Here is a 19957-nt window from a genome sequence, read left to right as displayed (position 1 = left end):
CGTCACTGCCTGTCTGTACAGACCTCCAGGTCTTCTATGGTTGGTATTGAGATTAAAGGCATGTGTCTCCAATGCTGGCTGTATCCTTGACCACACAGAGATCTACCTAGCTCTGTCTACCAAGTGTTGAGATTAAAGGCGTGCACCACCACCGCCCAGCTTTCGCTATGGTTCTAATAGTTCTGACCCCCGGGCAACTTTATTTATTAACATACAATTAAAATCACATTTCAGTACAAATAAAATATCACCATAGTTCATGTGTCAACCCACCAAATGAATGACTCTTTGATGGGAAGCCTCACCTGGCAAGGCCGTGAGGTTACTGACTATGAATGACCAGTTGCTCCTTGTCTGTGTTTCTCTCATGTGCCACTTCATTTCTTCCCTAAGAACTGCATTTCTTCCCTAAGAACAGCTATGCTGTCTCCCCATTTATCATGCATTTCCACGTAATGTGTACATGTAATCTCTTGATTACATCTTATCTTATGGGCACACATAATTGTGGATGGTCAAGAAAATGGTTTCTTACTTAACTGTACAATTTTTATTAACAGAAACATACTAAAGTATGCTTCATAACTAGGTCTATTGTTCTGTGTGGACTGTAGACACTTAGAGGTCTTACTCTCCATCCTTAGCCACTGAGAAGGCAAACTGGCCAGACAAAGTGATCTCGTGGAACTTTCACAGAGAGGAATTGCAGGTGCCTGGCCTTGTTGGATCAAAACCTTCATAAGAATTATAGTGAACCAGAAGTTACAGTGCAGGTGTCTGGCCTTGGTATATCTTAGTCCTTCAAGAGATCAATAGCACCTATGTTGCCCTAAGCTTCCTCCACCGGCACCTCCCCAATCTGATTCAAATAACAATTAACACTTTGTATTTATTTCTACACCAGTTTTTAACGCAAGAATTTAAGCTCAGTAGACTATGTATAGGCCCTGAGATTCAGATAATTAACAGAAAAAGGCTGTTAACTGACTAACCACGTCCAGATATTATTTTTTTAAAGATTTATTTATTTATTATTTATACAATGTTCTGCCTGCATGTATCCCAGCAGGCTAGAAGACGGAACTGGATCTCATTAAAGATGGTTGTGAGTCACCATGTGGTTGCTGGGAATTGAACTCAGGACCTCTGGAAGAGCAGCAGTGCTCTTAACCCCTGAGCCATCTCTCCAGTCCCCCAGATATTATTAATCACACAAAATAGCACACATATTATTTGCCTCTTCCTTAGATCTCTCATTGGTTCAGTTCCTTCCCTTGTAACCCTTGTAGCTATCCCTTTAAGAGATAGCCAGAACTTTCACAACCTACAGGTGTCAGTCACCAATTAAGCTGACCAAGTCTTTGCCAAGTGTGACTTTTATCAGAATGCTCATCCCTGAAAGTTTGCCTTGTAGTTTTTATGCTTGAGAATTTGTAATGGGTCTCAGAACAGAGATGTAATAGAGTATAGATGTAGAATAAAGATGTAGAAAAAAGATGTAGAATACAAATGTAGAGGAGAATAAAGATGGAAGACACAAAGAACACAACAATAAAGAGCACACAGAATGAAGAGCATTGGCCCGTGTGTGTGAAGTTATTATAGAGAACTTTCACTTTCCCTTACTCCTGGGAAGCATTTCTCAGAGGACCCTGGGTAGGGGCTAAGGGCAGATATCTCTTCCCTACAAAGCAAGGTACCCCTTTTCCTTTTCTCATCCAGATGCATAATCCTACCCTGGGAATTATCTCAGTGGTAAGCTCATGCCTAGCATGAACAAGGCCATGAATTTAATCCCAGCACTGAGAAACAGAAGACCATTATAGGCACAGAACCATCTAGAAAGAGTGGATAGTCCTGGGTTGGTGTGTGAGAGTGTTTAATGGCCAAAGCCCAGAAGCTGACAGGTGACCTTCCAGCTCTCTTCTGCACTCAACGCGCACAAACACAGGAGTATTCCTGCTTCCAGAAGAGACGACAGGCTTTAGCACGAGTATTCCTGCATCCTGAAGAGGCGGGCTTTAGGCAGACGGGACCTCTGAAGCCAAACCAGAAGAAGCAGAAGTCTTGGTGGCAGAGGGGAGAGTATGCAAGCTGGATGACTTGTGGGTGGACTTGAGCTGGGCTTCTCCTCCATCTTGGAGTTCGCTCATGCATCTCTGGGTCCTACAACAGATATGGCTCAGTCCCTTCCAACCCTGCCCTGTTCACACCTAATGTCCACCAGCTTGCCCCACTCACCAGTCAGGATCTGAAGCTGGTGCCCAGCATCGTGTCCGCAGTCCAGCCCACTGGCCACAGGTGACCCCAGCTTCTGCTTGCCCCTGGCCACAGCCCAGAGGATGCTGGCTGTAAGAAGCTTGCTGAAGAGGACACAGGCCAGGAGGAGAAGAATGGACGTGGGTGGGAAGGAGGTCTCTTGTGATTGGCTCCTTGGAAAGAGAAGGAAGATAGTAGACTAGAGGTGAGCTACCGGATGAAGCCTGCCCTTAGAGAGGGGATAGAGAGGAACCAGGAATTCCTAGGCGGTTGGGTGACACTATCTCTGGAAAGGGGCTTTATGGGGCTCAGAGGAATCTGCAGTCAGTTTTGCTGAGTGTACAAAAACACGTCCCATTTCCCGGCTGAGCTGTCTCCTGTAGTATGGTATGGTGCATGGGTATGCAGCTGTGCATGTGCTCAGGACTGTAGAACACACCTGCACACATGCTCAGGGGTTGTATTATTTCTGTATTAGTACATAGGGATGGACGCACCTGCACACGTGCTCAGGGGTTGTATCATTTCTATATTAGTACATGAAGCATCCAGAATGGATTCTGGTTCTTCTGAAGATGCAGAGACCCAGGGCTCTTGGCTTTAAGCTAAAATACTGAGACCTCTTGCTGAAGTGCAGGGGCCTATGGGTGCTGCCCTTCCAGAATCTTGGAGTGGTGCTTTTGGAAATTGTCACAAAGTGCTTTAGTTTCTTAATATCTAAGCTCAGTAACATCGATGCACTAGTGAGTGGAAGGGAACTTACACAAGACTACACCTGGGCCTTTGCCTGATCTATTGGTCCTGGGACCTTCATCCCCAGTCATAGCCAGAAGTCCGAGAGGGGACCACTACTGTACCTGGAGGTGCTGTGTTCTACTTGGGCACCCTCAAAACTCTCCGATTCCTCAGGGACCCAGAGATCTCCAGCATCTTGGTCGTCAAGAGGGTCTGTGAAAGACAAGCCGTGAGATCACTGTTCTTTTAGGCCCTTGCCTGTCAGGGAGGGCCCTATAACTCAGGAAGTAAAGAAAACTGCAAGGATCAAGAATCTCATGAAACTTAACAAGGTTTATACACATACCCCAAGCCATTACAGTTGTTGGGGAGAAGAAATTCAAGCGAGGACCAGATGCCTACAATTCGTTCAAGGAACACCAGGGATGCAGGGAGCACCAGGGATGCAGGGAGCACTAGGGATGTAGGGAGCACCAGGGATGCAGGGAGCTCCAGGGATGCAGGGAGCACCAGGAATGCAGGGAGCACCAGGGATGCAGGGAGCATCATGGATGCAGGGAGCTCCAGGGATGCATGGAGCACCAGGGACGCAGGGAGCACCAGGGACGCAGGGAGCTCCAGGGACTCAGGGAGCACCATGGACGCAGGGAGCACCATGGACGCAGGGAGCTCCAGGGATGCAGGGAGCACCAGGGATGCAGGGAGCACCAGGGATGCAGGGAGCTCCAGGGATGCAGGGAGCATCATGGATGCAGGGAGCTCCAGGGATGCAGGGAACTCCAGGGATGCAGGGAGCCCCAGGGATGCAGGGAGCATCAGGGATGCAGGGAACACCAGGGATGCAGGGAGCATCATGGATGCAGGGAGCACCAGGGATGCAGGGAGCTCCATGGATGCAGGGAGCTCCAGGGATGCAGGGATGGCCTTTTCGCTGATGCAGCTGCTTTGGAGTTGCCCGTTAGCAAACCCTCATCCATGCACCTACAAGCAGCCCTGGTAAACTCATTAGTTCACTGAACTAGACTTGGGTGGAACCTTTTCTTGGATCTGTGGCTCGTGGCTAATCTGGGACAGACATTTGCTTATGTCTCCCAGTGAAAGTCACACAGCAATGAGACCCAGTCCAAGGACCAACCGAAGGTGCAACGAGCCACTGTACTCACCTGCCAGCACCTCCACCAGGACCTTCTGGAGGACATCAGCTTCTCGGCCTCGGCCTCGGAGGCTCTGACACTGGTAGAGACCCGCGTCATCGGCTTGGAGGTTTCGCAGAGTGACAGTGACAGTTCCAGCCAGGGTGTCATCCGTGATGACTGTACTCCCATTCCGTTTCCTCAGGAAGGCCAGCAGCCACACACTGTGTGTGCTCACCACACGTTGGCACGGGCCCTCCTCAGCCAGCTGGCGACACCAGGCCTTGCGTCTCCCCCAGTGCTTCAAGGAGTCGTAAGTACACGATACCTGCAGGGACTGGCCAGCCACACCCTGCAGCACCGTTGTGTTGAGGGCTTGGGACAACTCTGCAGAGGAGACTGCCACTTGTCACTTCATCCACACACCAAATATTCACTGAGCATCTGTCTCCCAGGAGCAGCAGACTACGCCAACAGGATCCTGCCCTTAAAGAGCCTAGGGTCTCCAGGGAGAGTGGCACAGCTGGGATCTGGGATCTGGTTTTCTTACGATGCTTCCCAGACACCTTTGGAGTCACCTCCAGGGATGCAGGGAGCACAGTGTGCACGCGGTCATCAGAATAAGCTCTGGTCCTCAGGCACCTTCCACTTTTTGTTTGAAACAGGGTGTCTTACCAGTGTGCAAGATAGTTAACATTCATGGTCGACTTGACAGGCTCTAGAATCATCGGGAGGGCAAACTTCTGAGCTTGCCTGCAAGGGGCTTTTTAGATCAAGTTAGCCCATGGAAATATTGATGTATCTGGATTCAGTTCACTGGTGTGAGAAGACCCACCCTGAATATGAGCAGCCAAAGTCCCCGACTACCTCAAAAGGAGAGAGAGAGCCCAGCAGCTGCACTCGCCTCCCAGCTTCCTGACAAAGCATGCAATGTGCCAGCTGCCCCCTGCTCCTGCCGCCATGCCCTCCCCTCCAGCATGTCTACCCCGGCGCTGTGAGCCCAACAAGCCCTCCTTCCACTGAGATGCTTTGGTAAAATAGTTTGCCACAGCAACAAAACAATAACCTGAAATACAGCTCGGAACTTCACAACATAGACCAAGCCTTCCTGAGTGCTTCTAGGGATCTGACTGTGTCTGCCTCCCATGCCTCCATTCCTAGGAGACAGGCACACACCACCACACCTGCCTTTTCTCATGGTTCCGTGGGTCCAAATGCAGGTCCTCACACTTGCAAGGCAAGCGCTGTACTGACTAAGCCATGTCTTGTTCTTGGACCCCTCTGGTTCTAAAGTTTAGACACCTTCTCAACTGTCATATGGGACCAGGTTGTCTCTTTTCCCTTCTTCATCTCAGGAGAGCAGGTTGGCAGATCCTTGGAGCTCAGGCTGGTTCCCTGAGGGTCTGGGATGGCCGCCTCCCTGCCCCTGGCTCTTTGTCCTCCCTTCAGTCATCCACACTGGATGGCTTGCCTTTCCTAACCTTTAACTCCCAGCTTCCCTATTTCTGTGGCTTTGTTCCTCTTTTAGGATGGACTTGTCTCAAAGCTATTTTGGGGGGAGACATGAGGCTGCTATTTTGGGGATCCTCTTGGGGTAAGGTTGGTGGCATTGGAGCACCCGCTAAGTCGTGGCCGGGGCAGGAGGACAAGGGTTCCCCCAAACTTTCTGCCACTTGCGTCTTTCTCCAGCTGTTACTGAGATGGAAACGTGAAAGGCGGGATAAAGGAGATGGTGGCCTGCTCCTTTTGGAACTACAGACCTCCTGTGTGTGTTCTCTCCACACGTCAGCCCCTCCATCCCTCTGCCTCCAGGCAGGCTAAGGTACCTTACAGCTCCCTCCACTTCCAGACGCCCAGGGACAAGGCACAGGGCAGCCTCCTCTCTCACCTGGGCTTGCCCATTACTCTTCAGCAACAGGAGGCACCCAGCCCACAGTGGGAGGAGCAGTCTGTCACATGTGAGTACTCAGTGGTAGTCTTCAGCATCCCCATCTCCCACTGAGGGCTGAGGTCAAATATGGGCTGGGCTTTAGGAGGCTGCAAACCCCAAGTCTCCCCTCCTTTTTCCTTCTTTCCCATCCTGCCACCCCACTCATGCTTAAGTGCGTCCACAGGTCCCCCACCTGACGGCCAGTGCCACCCTCACAACTCCTTCAGTGACCAAGTCCAGCAGCCCCTTAACCCTCCCCACACATGGGGGTTAATCCTGGGGAGCATGGTGTGAAGAACATGGGCCAGTGGGGAGAAAAGCAGAGCTAAGCAGGACACTGAGCATGCTGGTACTCCATCCTCCTCCACAGTCCCCTCCATAACATCCACACCCCTGCCCAGCCATTTGCTCAAGGAAGGTGAGGAAAAGAAAGCATTGTAGAGGGTGGGTCCCACCTGTGATCAGCAGCAGGAGAGACAGATGGAGAGGCCCCATGGCACCCTTCCTCAGCCAGCCAGAGGGGACAGATGTGGGAGTCCCTTGTCCAAGATCTCGTCTTCCCCTTGAAGTGCAGAAAAGAGGACCAAGCCAGTCAGGCGCAGCCCACAGGAACTGCGCTCCTGGATTGAGCAACACTCGGGACTAGGGTAGGCGCTATGATTCAAGGAGGGCATGAGGAAGGAAGGAAAGGAAGTCTCCACAGTGCTGGCTGAAGGTCAGCTGCCTTCCTGCCAGGGTGGCCCTGCAAGGCTGTCACCAGTCAGGTTTTTAGATGGTTTCATCTCCTTGCAGAACCTCATCAGGGGTTATTATTCTCACACTGTAGCCAGGGTGTCTGCCGTCTCCACGGGTTCCAGCCTCTCCTTGAATGGAGGACAGCTGCTTCTTAGGAGGTTAGCATGCCTCCAGCTCCTGATCACAACCTTATTGGGTAAGGCAGCAGCTAAGGACGTAGACCAGAGCCAGACTTCCTGTTTGCTGTGTGTATGATCAGGCCTGTAACCTCTCCGTGCCTCATTTCATGCATCTGTAGGATGGGACATTTGGTGATAAGCAAATTTATCAGGGGCCTAAAGGTGGTTTCCTGCAATCAAGGGTCCAGATGTCTTTTACCCTAATCAGCCGGGGATGGGGAAATGGGTAATCTCTGAGTGTGTTTCAAGAATCCCTTCCCTAGAGAAACGTAAACAGCATCTATCCCCTCCTCATAAGGCCTCAAGGACAAACCAAAGTAGGATTCCATCAAGATTTACCCTGGGGAACTGTGGTGGTGTGGATGAGACTAGCCCCCTGTTTTAGTCAGTGCTCCATTGCTATAAAGAGACACCATGACCAGGCAACTCTTATAAGACAAAACATTTAAATGGGGGCTCGCTTACAGTTTCAGAAGTTTAACCCATTACCATCATGGCAGCCTGCAGCCTGCAGGTAGGTGTGAGAGCAATAGCTGAGAGCCTATAATCCTTCTAATCCTTTCAAATAATGCTTTTCAAATAAGCATCTAAATATATGAGCCCATGGAGCCATTCTTATTCCAACTACCATATCCTAAAAAGCTCATATGTTTGATTACTTAGTCTCCAATTGGTGGAACTGTTTGGGAAGGATTAGGAGGTGTGGCCTGGTTGGCAGAGGTGTCACTTTGAGGTTTCAAAAACCCATACTGTCCCCAGCGTGGGAGCCCACACTGACTCCAGCTTGTGGCTTGATTCCAGCCTGACTTAAGGTCAGAGAGTTCAAGCTTGTCTTTGCTCCTCAAGGCTGAATTACAGGATGATTGACCAAAGGCATGGTTACCAGATGTTTGGAGAATTAAGCAGGTATTTATGCTTGTTTGTTCCTTGAACCATGGTAAGGAAGTCTTTTGAGTCCCTTGCTTTGGGTATAAAAAGACCCAAATAAATTTGGGGCTGCTGTAGTATTCACTGAGAGCTCTCTCAATTCTATCATCTGTCTCTTATCTCTTCTTTCTTAATCCTCACTCTCCTATTCAGGTACTGGTCGACAGTGAATTCTTTCTGCCTCATGGTGGTGTCTTAAGATGTGAGCTCTCGGTTACTGCTCCAGCGCCATGCCTACCTGCTTCCATGCTCCTCAACATGATGGTCATGGGCTCTAGTCCTCTGAAACTGTAAGCCCCAAGTAAACTTTTTTTTCTTTAAGTTGTCTTGCTCATGGTGTCTTATCATAGCAATAGAAAAGTAACTAAGACCAAAGTCAATGAGTTTATTTACTCTTGATTTATTTTTATTTATGTATATGGATGTTTTGTCTTTCTGTATGTGCCCCGTGTCCATGTAGGTGCCCTCCAAGGCCATGGAAGGAGCTGGTGTTGCTGTGGGATGGTCTGTATGTCAGATGTGTTGCTGATTGGTCAATAAATAAATCACTGATTGGCCAGTGGCCAGGCAGGAAGTATAGGCGGGACTAACAGAGAGGAGAATGGAGAGAACAGGAAGCTGGGGGAGAGAGACACTGCCAGCCGCCATGATGAGAAACAGCATGTGAAGATGCCGGTAAGCCACGAGCCATTTGGCAAGGTATAGATTTATAGAAATGGATTAATTTAAGCTGTAAGAACTGTTAGCAAGAAGCCTGCCATGGCCATACAGTTTGTAAGCAATATAAGTCTCTGTGTTTACTTGGTCGTGTCTGAGCGGCTGTGGGACTGGTAGGTGAGAGAGATTTGTCCTGACTGTGGGCCAGGCAGAAAAACTCTAGCTACAAATGGCGCCCAACGTGTTGGCAAGAGTTTCCACCTAAAACTTGAGAAAAAAGATTCTAAAATGGAGCTAAAAACAGTTCCTAGTTGTTTCTCTCAAGTTAGTGGCAACCTTCATGTTTGAGCTACTATGGCGGGTTCCTGGTATGTGCACTTGACCTGCAGTATGGCAGGAATGAGGCCTCTGCAAGTGGCACATTAAGCTGTGTGGTGGATTTAGCCTTTGCTAGTACAAAACAACAAAAAAAAAGAGATTTCTGGGCTACACGCTGCTTTGATAGAAGCATAGACCCACTATTTCTGAGAGTTGATGGCTCCCAGAGCTGGCGGAAAATGTACCGCCGCCATGTTGGGAAGCTGAAATGGGTGGAGCCAGCAGCCATAGCGCCAGCGCCGTTTCAGGCTTAGAAGGCTACAGTTTAAAGCAATAGGCTCAAGCTAATATAAAAAAATAAGCCACGTAAAGATGGCTGCTGCACAGAGAATCTGGATTATGTTCTCTTTGATATTCATAACTGAAGAAAAACATTTGATTACAAAAGCTGTTGAGTTATGCCAAAATGTATATTTTAAAGGTACCTTGACTTCAAAATTTGGATGTAAGGATATGTTGCTTTGGAAAGGAGGCTCTGCTTTTGTTTCCACAGAAAGCCAGAGGCTATGGATTTGTTCCAGATTAAGATACATTAGGTTTGAACAGCCAAGACCACCTGAAAGGTCTCCGATGACACCATGGCCCAGATGATCCAACATCCAGAACCGTTTCAAGGCAACTGGCTCAGACGATACACCCTCATGGACTACTTCATAATCCTAAAATATTCTTTGTATCCCCATAAGATACAGCGCCCCCCCCCAGCAGGAAGTAGTAAGAGAAGCTACGCCCAAATTCCCAAATGTACGAAGCTGACTTTGGAGATCTGTAAAGGTTAAAACCTTTCTTTTTAAGAAAAGAAAAAGGGAAGTGCTGTGGGATGGTCTGTATGTCAAATGTGTTGCTGATTGGTCAATAAATAAATCACTGATTGGCCAGTGGCCAGGCAGGAAGTATAGGCGGGACTAACAGAGAGGAGAATGGAGAGAACAGGAAGCTGGGGGAGAGAGACTCTGCCAGCTGCCATGATGAGAAACAGCATGTGAAGATGCCGGTAAGCCACGAGCCATGTGGCAAGGTATAGATTTATAGAAATGGATTAATTTAAGCTGCAAGAACTGTTAGCAAGAAGCCTGCCACGGCCATACAGTTTGTAAGCAATATAAGTCTCTGTGTTTACTTGGTCGTGTCTGAGCGGCTGTGGGACTGGCAGGTGAGAGAGATTTGTCCTGACTGTGGGCCAGGCAGAAAAACTCTAGCTACAGGTGTTCTGAGAGCTTGTGAGCCTCTTATACGGGTGGTGGGAACTGAACCTGGGTCCCCTAGAAGAATAGCAAGTGCTCTTAACCACTGAACCATCTCTTCAGCCCCCAGCTAGTGAGTCTATTAGGCTTACTTACAGAGCATGAGTGACGGAGAGGGTTATAGGTGGGAGCATGGGTGGCCTTGAATCAGCTGCACTAGGAAGTCTTCATATAGTATGTGTGATGGCTTCCCTGTGGTCATATGGGTGGAACCCCTCCCCAGTTAACTTTCCTCGAGCTGTACACTATACTCCCTCCCCAAGACTCCAAGGCCTCATGCAATTAGGGCAGAATTGCATACAGGTGGCTTGGAGGAGTGGCTGGATACTCAAGCAGCCTCCAATGACCCTCTCCACCCCCTCCTTCTATGAAGATATGTCAACAATCCACAAGCCCAGTCGTGATGGACTCTACAAGCAGGCAAAGCTTACTTATCTGATGAAGATGGCAGCTGTTTTGCTCAGAGAATAATTCTCTACAACAGAGGGGAGCCACTTTGGTTACCCCTGAACTTCCTCCTCTGCAGAGCTGAGTGTCTCCAGTGCACACATGTCTATACAGCCCAGTCTTGAACTTTGACCACCTAGTGGGACAGACCTGGCATTTCCTGGAGTTCTAGAGAATAGGGATTCCACAGGTGGAGTGTCCATGAAGGATGGTCCAGGCACAGAGTCCTGTGTGAGCCAAGGCACAAAAGTGTCTAGTGAGTCAAGGATGGAGCTCAGGAGATCTGAAGGCATTCCAGTCTGGAAACAGAGCCATGCCAGAGGTCCTGAGGAAAGAAGCTGGGAGCCTGCAGCTGTGTTACCTGGCTTCAGTTCTGGCATAGTTCTCTGTCTGTTCTCATGGTTGTGGCTGCTCATTCCTCCTGTGATGGGCCATGTGATGGGAAGTGCATCTGGAGATGGGAACTCCTGGGGAGTAGAAGCCGGTATTCCACAACAGGACAAACAGCCCAGGGTGGGTCTAATGTATGGAGTGGCCCTGAATCACGGATAGGAGCCCTTCATGGGTCTTGTGTGTGTGTGTGTGTGTGTGTGTGTGTGTGTGTGTGTGTGTGTATGAGTGTGTGTGTGTAGACCAAAGGTGTCTTTCCTTGAGGAAGAGACTCTCTTGGCATGAAATTCACCAATTGGGCTACACTGTCTGATCAGTGAGCCCCAGCGATTCATCCACCCATCCCCCCCTGCCCAGAGCTGGGATTATAAATGTACACTGCCATGCCTTGGTCTTTTTCCCCAATGACTGTGTCTAACTTTAATAACTAAAGAGTTACATTACATAATTTTATCTACAATGGATGACAACATGTGTAATGATGTATCCATTCTGACCTAAGAGTGTGAGGACAGAAAATACTTTTAGCCTGTTAGCCCTTTAAAATCCAGTTATTTTATGAATTTCACAATCAAGACCTATCCACCCCTTACCAAGTATCTTCTTATGAAACAAAAGAAAAACGGGCATGTTCACACCTGGCAGTCTGTGTGGGCTCTGGAGACCGTGTTCAGGTCCTCATTCACGACGACAGAGCCATCTCCCCCTCCCACAATGCCATATGCATTTTATAGGTTTAGGAAAATAGGGATACACACTGGTCAGCGCGGTATCTCTGTGCCTGTTTCCGTTTCTAGTTCCCTCTACTTTTCCCCCTCCTTTGCACTTTAAAAGGAAACCAGATGGTTTATCCTGCAGGGTTCCCTAGAGTGTGGCCTGCTGACTCACACCCCCAATGTTGCTCCCCCGCCCACGCCCGCCCCAACCTTACATTGCCCGAACTGTGCAGGCTTTTGCAGAGCTGGTTTTGGTGAATTCTCCACAGGTGTACTGTTCTATTGGAACTCTAGTTGCCGTTAATATCTTTTAATTTTTCACATGGGTATAAATGTACAGTTTAAATAGATTTGATACATTTGGGTTCATTGTTATAGGCCAGGCTGGCCTCACACTCACAGAGTTCCCCCTGCCTGTCTCTGAAGTGCTGGGATTAAAGGCGAGCGCCACCACTCCTGACATTGTAGCAACGTGTGGCTGTTGCTTTTGTTGCCATGGGAATCGCTCCGCCTTGGCCCTGGTTAGTTCCTGTGTCCTTCCCTTCCAGCTGATGTAAGCCCACCAACTTCCTTACCATCTAGCGTGACAATGTGTCTCAGGCTTGGCTTGTTCACTTGTTGCTAGACTTGGGCCAGTCCATTTTGGGGAATGTTGTTTCTATTTTTAGTGAAAATTGATATTTTAATGCCAGGGCGGTGTCTTAGTGTCTTTTCCCATGGCTGTGATAAAATACTCAGACAAAAATAGCTGAAAGGAGAGAAGATTTACTTACTTGGCTCACAGTCCCAGACAGTGGTGCATCATGGTGGGAAGCCCTGGCGGTTGGGCCTTGAGAGTTGTTACATCACACCCGGAGTCAAGGAGCAGAGATAGACAAATCCATGCCTTCCAGTGCTCAGCTCCCTTTCCCTGTTTTTGTTTGTTTGTTTTGCTGTTTTTTGTTTTTTTCAGTCCAGGACCCCAAGCCCCAGGAATGGTCCTGCCCACAGTTAAATGTAATTAGGATGATCCCCCACAACGAGACTCCAAGGCCCGCCCCCAGGCAGTTCTAAAGTCTATCAAGTTGACAATTAACACTATCACATGTCATAGCAGAGGCCTGTAATCCAACAGTTGGAAAGCCAAGGCAGGAAGATTGCCAAGTTCAAGGCCAGCCTGAGATACACAGGGAGGACCTCACCCCAAAGAAAAAAAAGAATCAGTATTTCAAGACCTCTGACGTGTATTTAATCATCAACTCGATACGCCAAAGATCACCTGAGAACACAGTTTCATGGGGGGTGGGGGGTTGTCTAGATTAGGATGGTTTGTGGGCATGCCTGTGGAGGAGGAATGATTGTCTTCATTGTGTTAATTGATGTAGTAAGACCCAGCCCACTGTGGGTGTCACCATTTCATAGGTAGGGGATCCTGGATTATATGAGTAAAGAGAGGTAGCTGAACACAAGGAGCCTGCACTTATTTATTCTCTCTCTACCTTTGACCCTGGATGTGACTGGATGTTCCAAGTCCTTGCCTTGACTTCCCTGCAACAATGAACTGTAGCCTGGAATTGTAAGCTGAATAAACCCTTTCTACCCTAAAGCTGCTCTTGTCAGGGTATTTTATCATGGCAACAGAAATGGAGCTGCGACCACCACACCCTGGGTGCTAGGGGGCCTCGTTACCGGGTTAGTCACTGACTCCAGGCTTTTTTAGTGGGTGGAAATAAGAACTCTTATCATTTCTTTTTTTTTTTCAAGATGGAGGTCTTATATAGCCTCGAACTTGCTTTATAGCGTAGAATAACTGTGATCTCCTGATCCTCCTGCCTCCACATCCCTAGTGCTGGGATTGCAGGACTGCATCCAGCCATTGACTAATGGTTTGTTTGTACAGATATTTTCAATAGAGAACCAGGGCTAGGGCCATCGAGGTGGCTCAGCAGGTGAAGGCTCTTGTTGCCCAAGCTTGGGTTCAATCCCTGGAATCCCCGGAAAGTGGACAGAGAGAATCGATGCCACAAAGTTGTTATCTGATCTCTCTTCGAGCATATTGTGTCAAGTGTGGCCCCCTGGATAATAAATTAATTCATAAAAAAGAAAATCTGAACCACACATGCAGTTGCTTAACACCCTTTTTCCTCTCACAGAGAACCCCACCCCCAAACAGCAGCGTCAGAGTCTCAGCAGCTCATTCGCTGTATTTCCCATCATGACACCAAAGTCACAGAATAGCAACATCGATGCTCTTGCCCACAGTGTGCTTTTGAAGCTGGTATCACTCTGGGCATTCTTTCATTCTTTGGACTTGCTTATTACACTTTGAGAAGACAGACGAATTACTACACAAAGTTGGAACTCAGCCAGGTTCACGTGTTTCTTTGCCCGTCTGCCTGCCTCTTCCCTCTCTCTCTCTTTTTTCCTTCCTTCCTCTTCTCCTCACTTTTGCCCCTGAATTCATCCCCCCCCGTCTCTGTGTGTGTGTGCATGTGCATGTGCGTGTGCATGTGTCTGTCTGTCTCTACCTCTCTTATGAGGTGCTTTTGTGACATATGATATCAGGTCTCTATATCAGTTCTTGAGTCAGAACCCCCAACTGCATAGGGGTTCCCAGGATAGTACTTTGTTCAGCATTTGGGATTTTTCACTCTGGATTCCTGCCTCTGCTCTCCTACAATATTTGTAGTTTTTTGACTGGGGAACAGCTGACAGGAACTCTTAAACTTCTAAGTGGTAGGAGCCCCTTGGCAGGCTCTGAGGTAGCATCAAGATGGGGGCTGGTCACCAGGGGAACCAGCCTCGGGCTAAGAGGGCTGGTAATTTCAGCTCTTCTTCCAAGTTCCAGGAAGGAGACAAGGACTGAAGAACTAGTAGTCCACTCACGGCTAAGGGTGTCCTTGATCATGGTGATGATGAAGTCTCTGTGAGGAGAGAATTCAGAGAGCTTCCCACTGCCGGACATGTGGAGGTGCCTGGAGGTGGCATACCCAGAAGGCACGGATGCTCTGCGCACAGAAGTCTGCCGCCTAAAGGCTCTTTCTGTCCTGATGGAGGAATAATGCCTTCATGAGAGAGTTAGCAATGAATGCCTGCTTTACTGAAGGTAAAGCAGATAGATGTCTTCAAGGGCCAGTTCTCACCGGCAGTCCCAGAGAACCACCACATGGTGGCGCTGTTTCCCCACGACGCCCTGTCACTGCCAGCCCGAGTGGACCGCCCGCACGGTGGCGCTCATTCCCCAGGACGCCCAGTCGGTGCTGGGTCACAACCCTCATAGTGGCAAGAGATACTCCTGAGCCAAGGCCATCCTGACCTAGTTTAACCCACAAACCTTCCTAAAGTATTTTTTAAAGTTTTTGGCCCGTCCACCCTGAAATTATCATTTGATTCTGAATTCAAATAGCAAGCAAAAACCATCCTTAAATTGGATGCTGAAAAATGAGACTAGTAGACCTTTAAGGGAAGATTTTGAAACAGCAACTTAGAAAAATTAAAATTTAAAGACCCATGTGTATAAATTATAACTCAAGTTATAACTGCACTTGTGAAGTAGCCAACACACAGGACACACATGGGTGTTATCAATAGTTTGGTAAACACTTCTCTTTAGTTTGGTTTTGTGTTTGTTAAGACAGTCTCTTAACGTAGCCCAGGCTGTCCTAAAACTCACACAGATGCCTCCTCTTCTGCCTCCGGAGGGCTGGCATTACCAGCATGGGGCACCTTACTCAGCTTGGTAAATACTTCTGTGTATTCTGAGGTAGTCAGAATACCAGATCTGCAACCACAGTTGGTGAGCCAGGTCGCCTGCCATGCTTAAGTGGGGCACAGTTTTAAGAGGGAATAGATAGATGATATACATAAATGTATATATCTGTGTACATGGAACATGTCATATATTTTAAAAAGCCTATAAAGATCATACTTAATAACTGTGTAAAAATACTTTAAAAAATCACTCTAAAAAGCAAAACACGGTCCTGAAATCTACCACTTAAAACAGTGGCACTGTTTAAGCACACGTGTTGTGTAGCATTGGGTGTAAGACCTTGTCCCAAACACATGTGCAGGGCCACCAGAAAGGAAGACAGACTCACTGTCTGGACCCTGAGGAAGCTTCCTTAAGAGCTACTATTTTAAAACAACTCCCAAAAGAGAGGATAGATCCGTTTAGTTTCCTCCTAAGAAATCAGCTAGCCTGCGTCTTCCTTCTTGTGTAGCCAGAGCTGGCCACACACTGTGTTCTACAAGAAATGAAGTTTGCCAGCTCCAGACCTGGCCCATAGAACTTCCGGTACAACCCTGCATGCTGTGGGATGTATGGCAAATGTGTTGCTGATTAATCAATAAAACACTGATTGGCCGTTGGCTAGGCAGGAAGTATAGGCGGGGCAAGGAGGAGAATAAAGCTGGGAAGTGGAAGGCTGAGTCAGAGAGACACTGCCAGCCGCCACGATGAGAAACAGCTTGTGAAGATGCCGGTAAGCCACGAGCCATGTGGCAAGGTATAGATAGATTAAAGGAAATGGATTAATTTAAGCTATAAGAACAGTTAGCAAGAAGCCTGCCACGGCCATACAGTTTGAAAGCAACATAAGTCTCTGTGTTTACTTGGTCAGGTCTGAGAGGCTGTGGGACTGGCAGGTGAAAGAGATATATCCTGACTGTGGGCCAGGCAGGAAAACTCTAGCTACACCTGCATGTTCCTCTCTCTTCTCATTTGCTGTCCAGATGGAGAGGGTCTCACAGAGACTCCGGAGTTCTGAAGGTGACAGGCACACTTGTGGGAAGGAACTTGGGTGCTGTGTGGAGCAGAGTCTCTGTTAGTTTGAATGTAAGTGGCCCCCATAATTTCAGGGAGTGGTACTATTAGGAGATGTGGCTTTGTTGAAGTGGGTGTGGCCTTGTTGGAGGAAGTGTGTCACTGTAGGGGCGGGCTTTGAGGTTTCCTGTGATCAGGATACCACCCAGTGTGTCAGACCACTTCCTGTTGCCTCAAGATGTAGGACTCTCAGCTCCAGCACTGTATCTGCCTGCATGCTGCCATGCTCAACACCATGATGACAATGGACTGAACCTCTGAACTGTGAGCCACCACCTTAATCAAATGTCCTTTAGAAGAGTTCCCGTGGCCATCGTGTTCTTTGCAGCAATAAACCCTGACTAAGACAGAGTCTCCTCATTGACTGACACTGTGACTGCAGTGAGATGCCAACTTGTGTCACGTTTTTTTGTTACCACCGTAGCTCATCTGTGGCACACCGCTGCTTCTCCTCTGTCCACGGAAGCTTCTGCCTTCTTTGAATTCTCCCCTTTCATTAACTCAACAAAAGCTTCAGAACTTTTCAGATCTGGGGGCACCAAGCTATCCCCATGCTCTCTCTTTGGAGTTCTGCTAGTCCCCAACTCCTTCAGACCTAGTTTCCCCCAGACTGGCCACCAGACTTCTCCTCATCAGAGGCTACATACCTGTGTTGGTTCTTTGTCAGCTTGGCATGAGTTAGGGTCATCTGAGAAGAGGAAGCTTAGTTGAGAAGATGTCTCCTTAAGATTGGCCTGTAGACAGTTCTGTGGGGCATCTTCTTGGTTAATGATTGGTGTGGGAAGGACACAGCTCACTGAGGGTGGTACCATCCCTGGGTAGGTGGTCTCCTAGGATATACAAGAAATCCAGGGGAACAAGTCAGTAAGCAGCCCTCCTCCATGGCCTCTGCTTCAGTTCCTGCCCCCAGGTTCCTGCCTTGAGCTCCTTCCCTGACTTCCCTCAGTGATGGATTGTAATAGGAAAATGTAAGCCAAATACATTTTTTTCTTCCCCAGATCGCTTTTGGTCAGGTGTTTATCACAGTAACCGAAAGCAAACTAGAGCAATACTGCAGTGTGGTCTCAAGTCCTCCTTCTCAGCCTCCCTATCACAAAGAGACTGCCATCAGGGCTTGAGAGATGGCTCAGCAGCTAAGAGCACTTCCTGATCTTACAGAGGTCCTGAGTTCAATTCCTGGCAACCACATGGTGGCTCACAACCATCTGTAATGAGATCTGATGTCTTCTTCTGTCATGCAGGCATACATGCAAATAAAGTACTCATATAAATATATATATATGTATACATATACATATATACATACACACACGTGCACACACACACACACACACACACACACACACACACACTTTTTCCCTTGCCAGGGAGTTTCCTTTGAATCTAACATTCCAGCTTTTGTTGAGAACAAGGGTTGATATATTCTTTTAACTACTTCCTGCTGAAATTAAGACTTTATTGTCGGGGCCCAGGAAGGCTGGAATATTAGTCAGCTGCCAGGAGGGGACCAGATAATGGGACATTCATCAAAAGCATCTGGTTAGCTGACCCAGCTGAAGAGACAGGGAGCCATCACATCAGTTGGATTGATTCACATCAGCTTTCAGCAAGTCCGGGGCTTTCCGGTTTTGTAGGACTTCCTGGGGCTGGTATGGTGTTTATCACCTTTGGAACAGTTTATCATCCACAGCTGATTTCTGGATGGTGTCTGTCAGCTGACTGGTCATCTGCAGAGACAGATGTAGATTAGGGGCAGGAATTAAAGGGGAGAACCTTAAAGGAATATCTTACCTTTTGAGATTTCCCTTTAGGAGCAGGCAGTAGGCAGGGAGGCTTGGGTTGTGGATCAACATGACAGAGTACTTATCTGGGGTCCATTTGCCCTGTGACAGGTGGATTCAAGTTTCGACTCCTTGAAATTTATGTGAATCTTTAAGCATAACAAAAAAGATAAAAGTTGTAGCTACATTAGCATTACCATTGTTTGCGATCTGTACTGAGATCCACATTGCAGAAAAAACAGCTAACAGATACCTGTAAAAGAGCTGGAGTAGACTCGTGGTTTTGAGTCATAGCAAAAGCTCTGGCTTTGGGTTTAAAAGCACAAACATTCTTTGTGTGTGTGTGTGTGTGTGTGTGTGTGTGTGTGTGTGTGTGTGTCCAGAGGGATGGATATAGATTGGACAGAGACGTTTTTAGCATGATCAAGTCTGTATTCAGAAGACAACCACAGGAAATTTAAAATCTTGAGCTTATGATTGATAACAATACTCAGTGCTTTACCAGCTTATCAGAACTCCAAAGATAATGTTAATTCTGAATCTTTGAAATCTTAGTGTAATAGTATAGAGTAACTTGTGTTTATATATCTTAAATCATTTCCCTAGACCTTTACAGTTTAAGTTTTCATATCCCCAGACTTTTATAACATTTATTTTAGAATACTTTCTTAGACTTTCAGAACTTACATAAATTTAAAAGCGTTTTTTATCCAATCATTTACCATGAGACATGGTTGATTGATTACTGAGAGCAGTCATTGCTAAGCAAGTTCCTTTAAATAAAGGAATAGTAAGAAGTTGTACCTGCAACCTGTTTATCCTACAGCATGAAGCCTGTCAGCAAGGCAAACCCATCTGTGAGTTTACCTTTCTCCTCAGGAGACCTAACGGCCGTAGGAAAGCAAGGCCTGATTCTCTTACATGAACTGTACTGGCCAGGCAGCTGCCGTTAAACCGGAAAAAGTTACAGTTAGCCGTCAAGACCATCAGAGATCTGAGAAGGATGAACTATGGCAGGAAGTATCATCCAAATGGCCTCTATCAATTAAAACAATGTCTTTGTTTCAAGATGAGACAGACATTAAGATGCTGTCCTTGCTCTGCTGCTTCCCGCGGGACCAACGGTCTTTAGATCTTCTTTCTCTTCTCAGTTTCTTTTATTTTTGTCCTTTATCCACCTTCTTCCTGCTGTTTGCTCTGGAGTCCTTTCATCCATCTTCATCTAGACCCTTAGTTTAGGAGCCTGCTTCTATGGGGACCTTTTAAAGGTTTCATTGGCTCCTCGGGTGATGAAATCACATGAATATTTGTAGATATCTAGGCTACTAGAAATCATTCATGTAACGTTCTGGCAATGTTGGGCAGCAAAATTCCTGTGTGTGTGTGTGTGTGTGTGTGTGTGTGTGTGTGTGTAAAAGTAACAAAAAGGAAGCAACATGTGTGGCAGAGGGAGATGCTTGCTAGGCACAGTGACAGACTTCAGCTGGGCCTGCGTGCTCTACCAAAAAGAAAATATCTTAAGTTTTTTATGCTTACAGTTGTGATCCTAACTCTTTAGCTTTTTTATCTTTTATCAGGAATAATATAGATTTTTGCCATCTCCGTCTCTCAAAAACCCTGGCCTGTCCTTATCTCGTGGCAT

General features: G+C 47.5%; 1 protein-coding gene and 1 long non-coding RNA gene across 2 annotated transcripts; both read right to left on the bottom strand.

Moving 5' to 3' along the window:
• Positions 1–315: 315 nt before the first annotated feature.
• Trem2 (triggering receptor expressed on myeloid cells 2) lies at positions 316–6620 on the bottom strand. Its single transcript, XM_059282081.1, has 5 exons — positions 6513–6620; positions 4158–4514; positions 3117–3207; positions 2242–2432; positions 316–2166 (listed from the first exon to the last, which is right to left on the bottom strand). Exons 1-5 carry the CDS (start codon positions 6550–6552, stop codon positions 2150–2152), a joined length of 696 nt encoding a protein of 231 aa, XP_059138064.1. The 5' UTR covers positions 6553–6620; the 3' UTR covers positions 316–2149.
• A 10410-nt stretch (positions 6621–17030) lies between these two features.
• On the bottom strand, positions 17031–19219 carry LOC131926195 (uncharacterized). The gene is made up of 3 exons (XR_009383450.1): positions 19120–19219; positions 18326–18464; positions 17031–17364 (listed from the first exon to the last, which is right to left on the bottom strand). It is a non-coding gene; the product is annotated as an uncharacterized LOC131926195 (long non-coding RNA).
• Positions 19220–19957: the final 738 nt, after the last annotated feature.

This window comes from Peromyscus eremicus, chromosome 16_21 (assembly GCF_949786415.1).
Source record: "Peromyscus eremicus chromosome 16_21, PerEre_H2_v1, whole genome shotgun sequence".
Taxonomy (NCBI): Eukaryota; Metazoa; Chordata; class Mammalia; order Rodentia; family Cricetidae; genus Peromyscus; species Peromyscus eremicus.
Note: the sequence above shows the minus strand (reverse complement) of the source record. Positions and strands in the feature narration are given on the sequence as shown.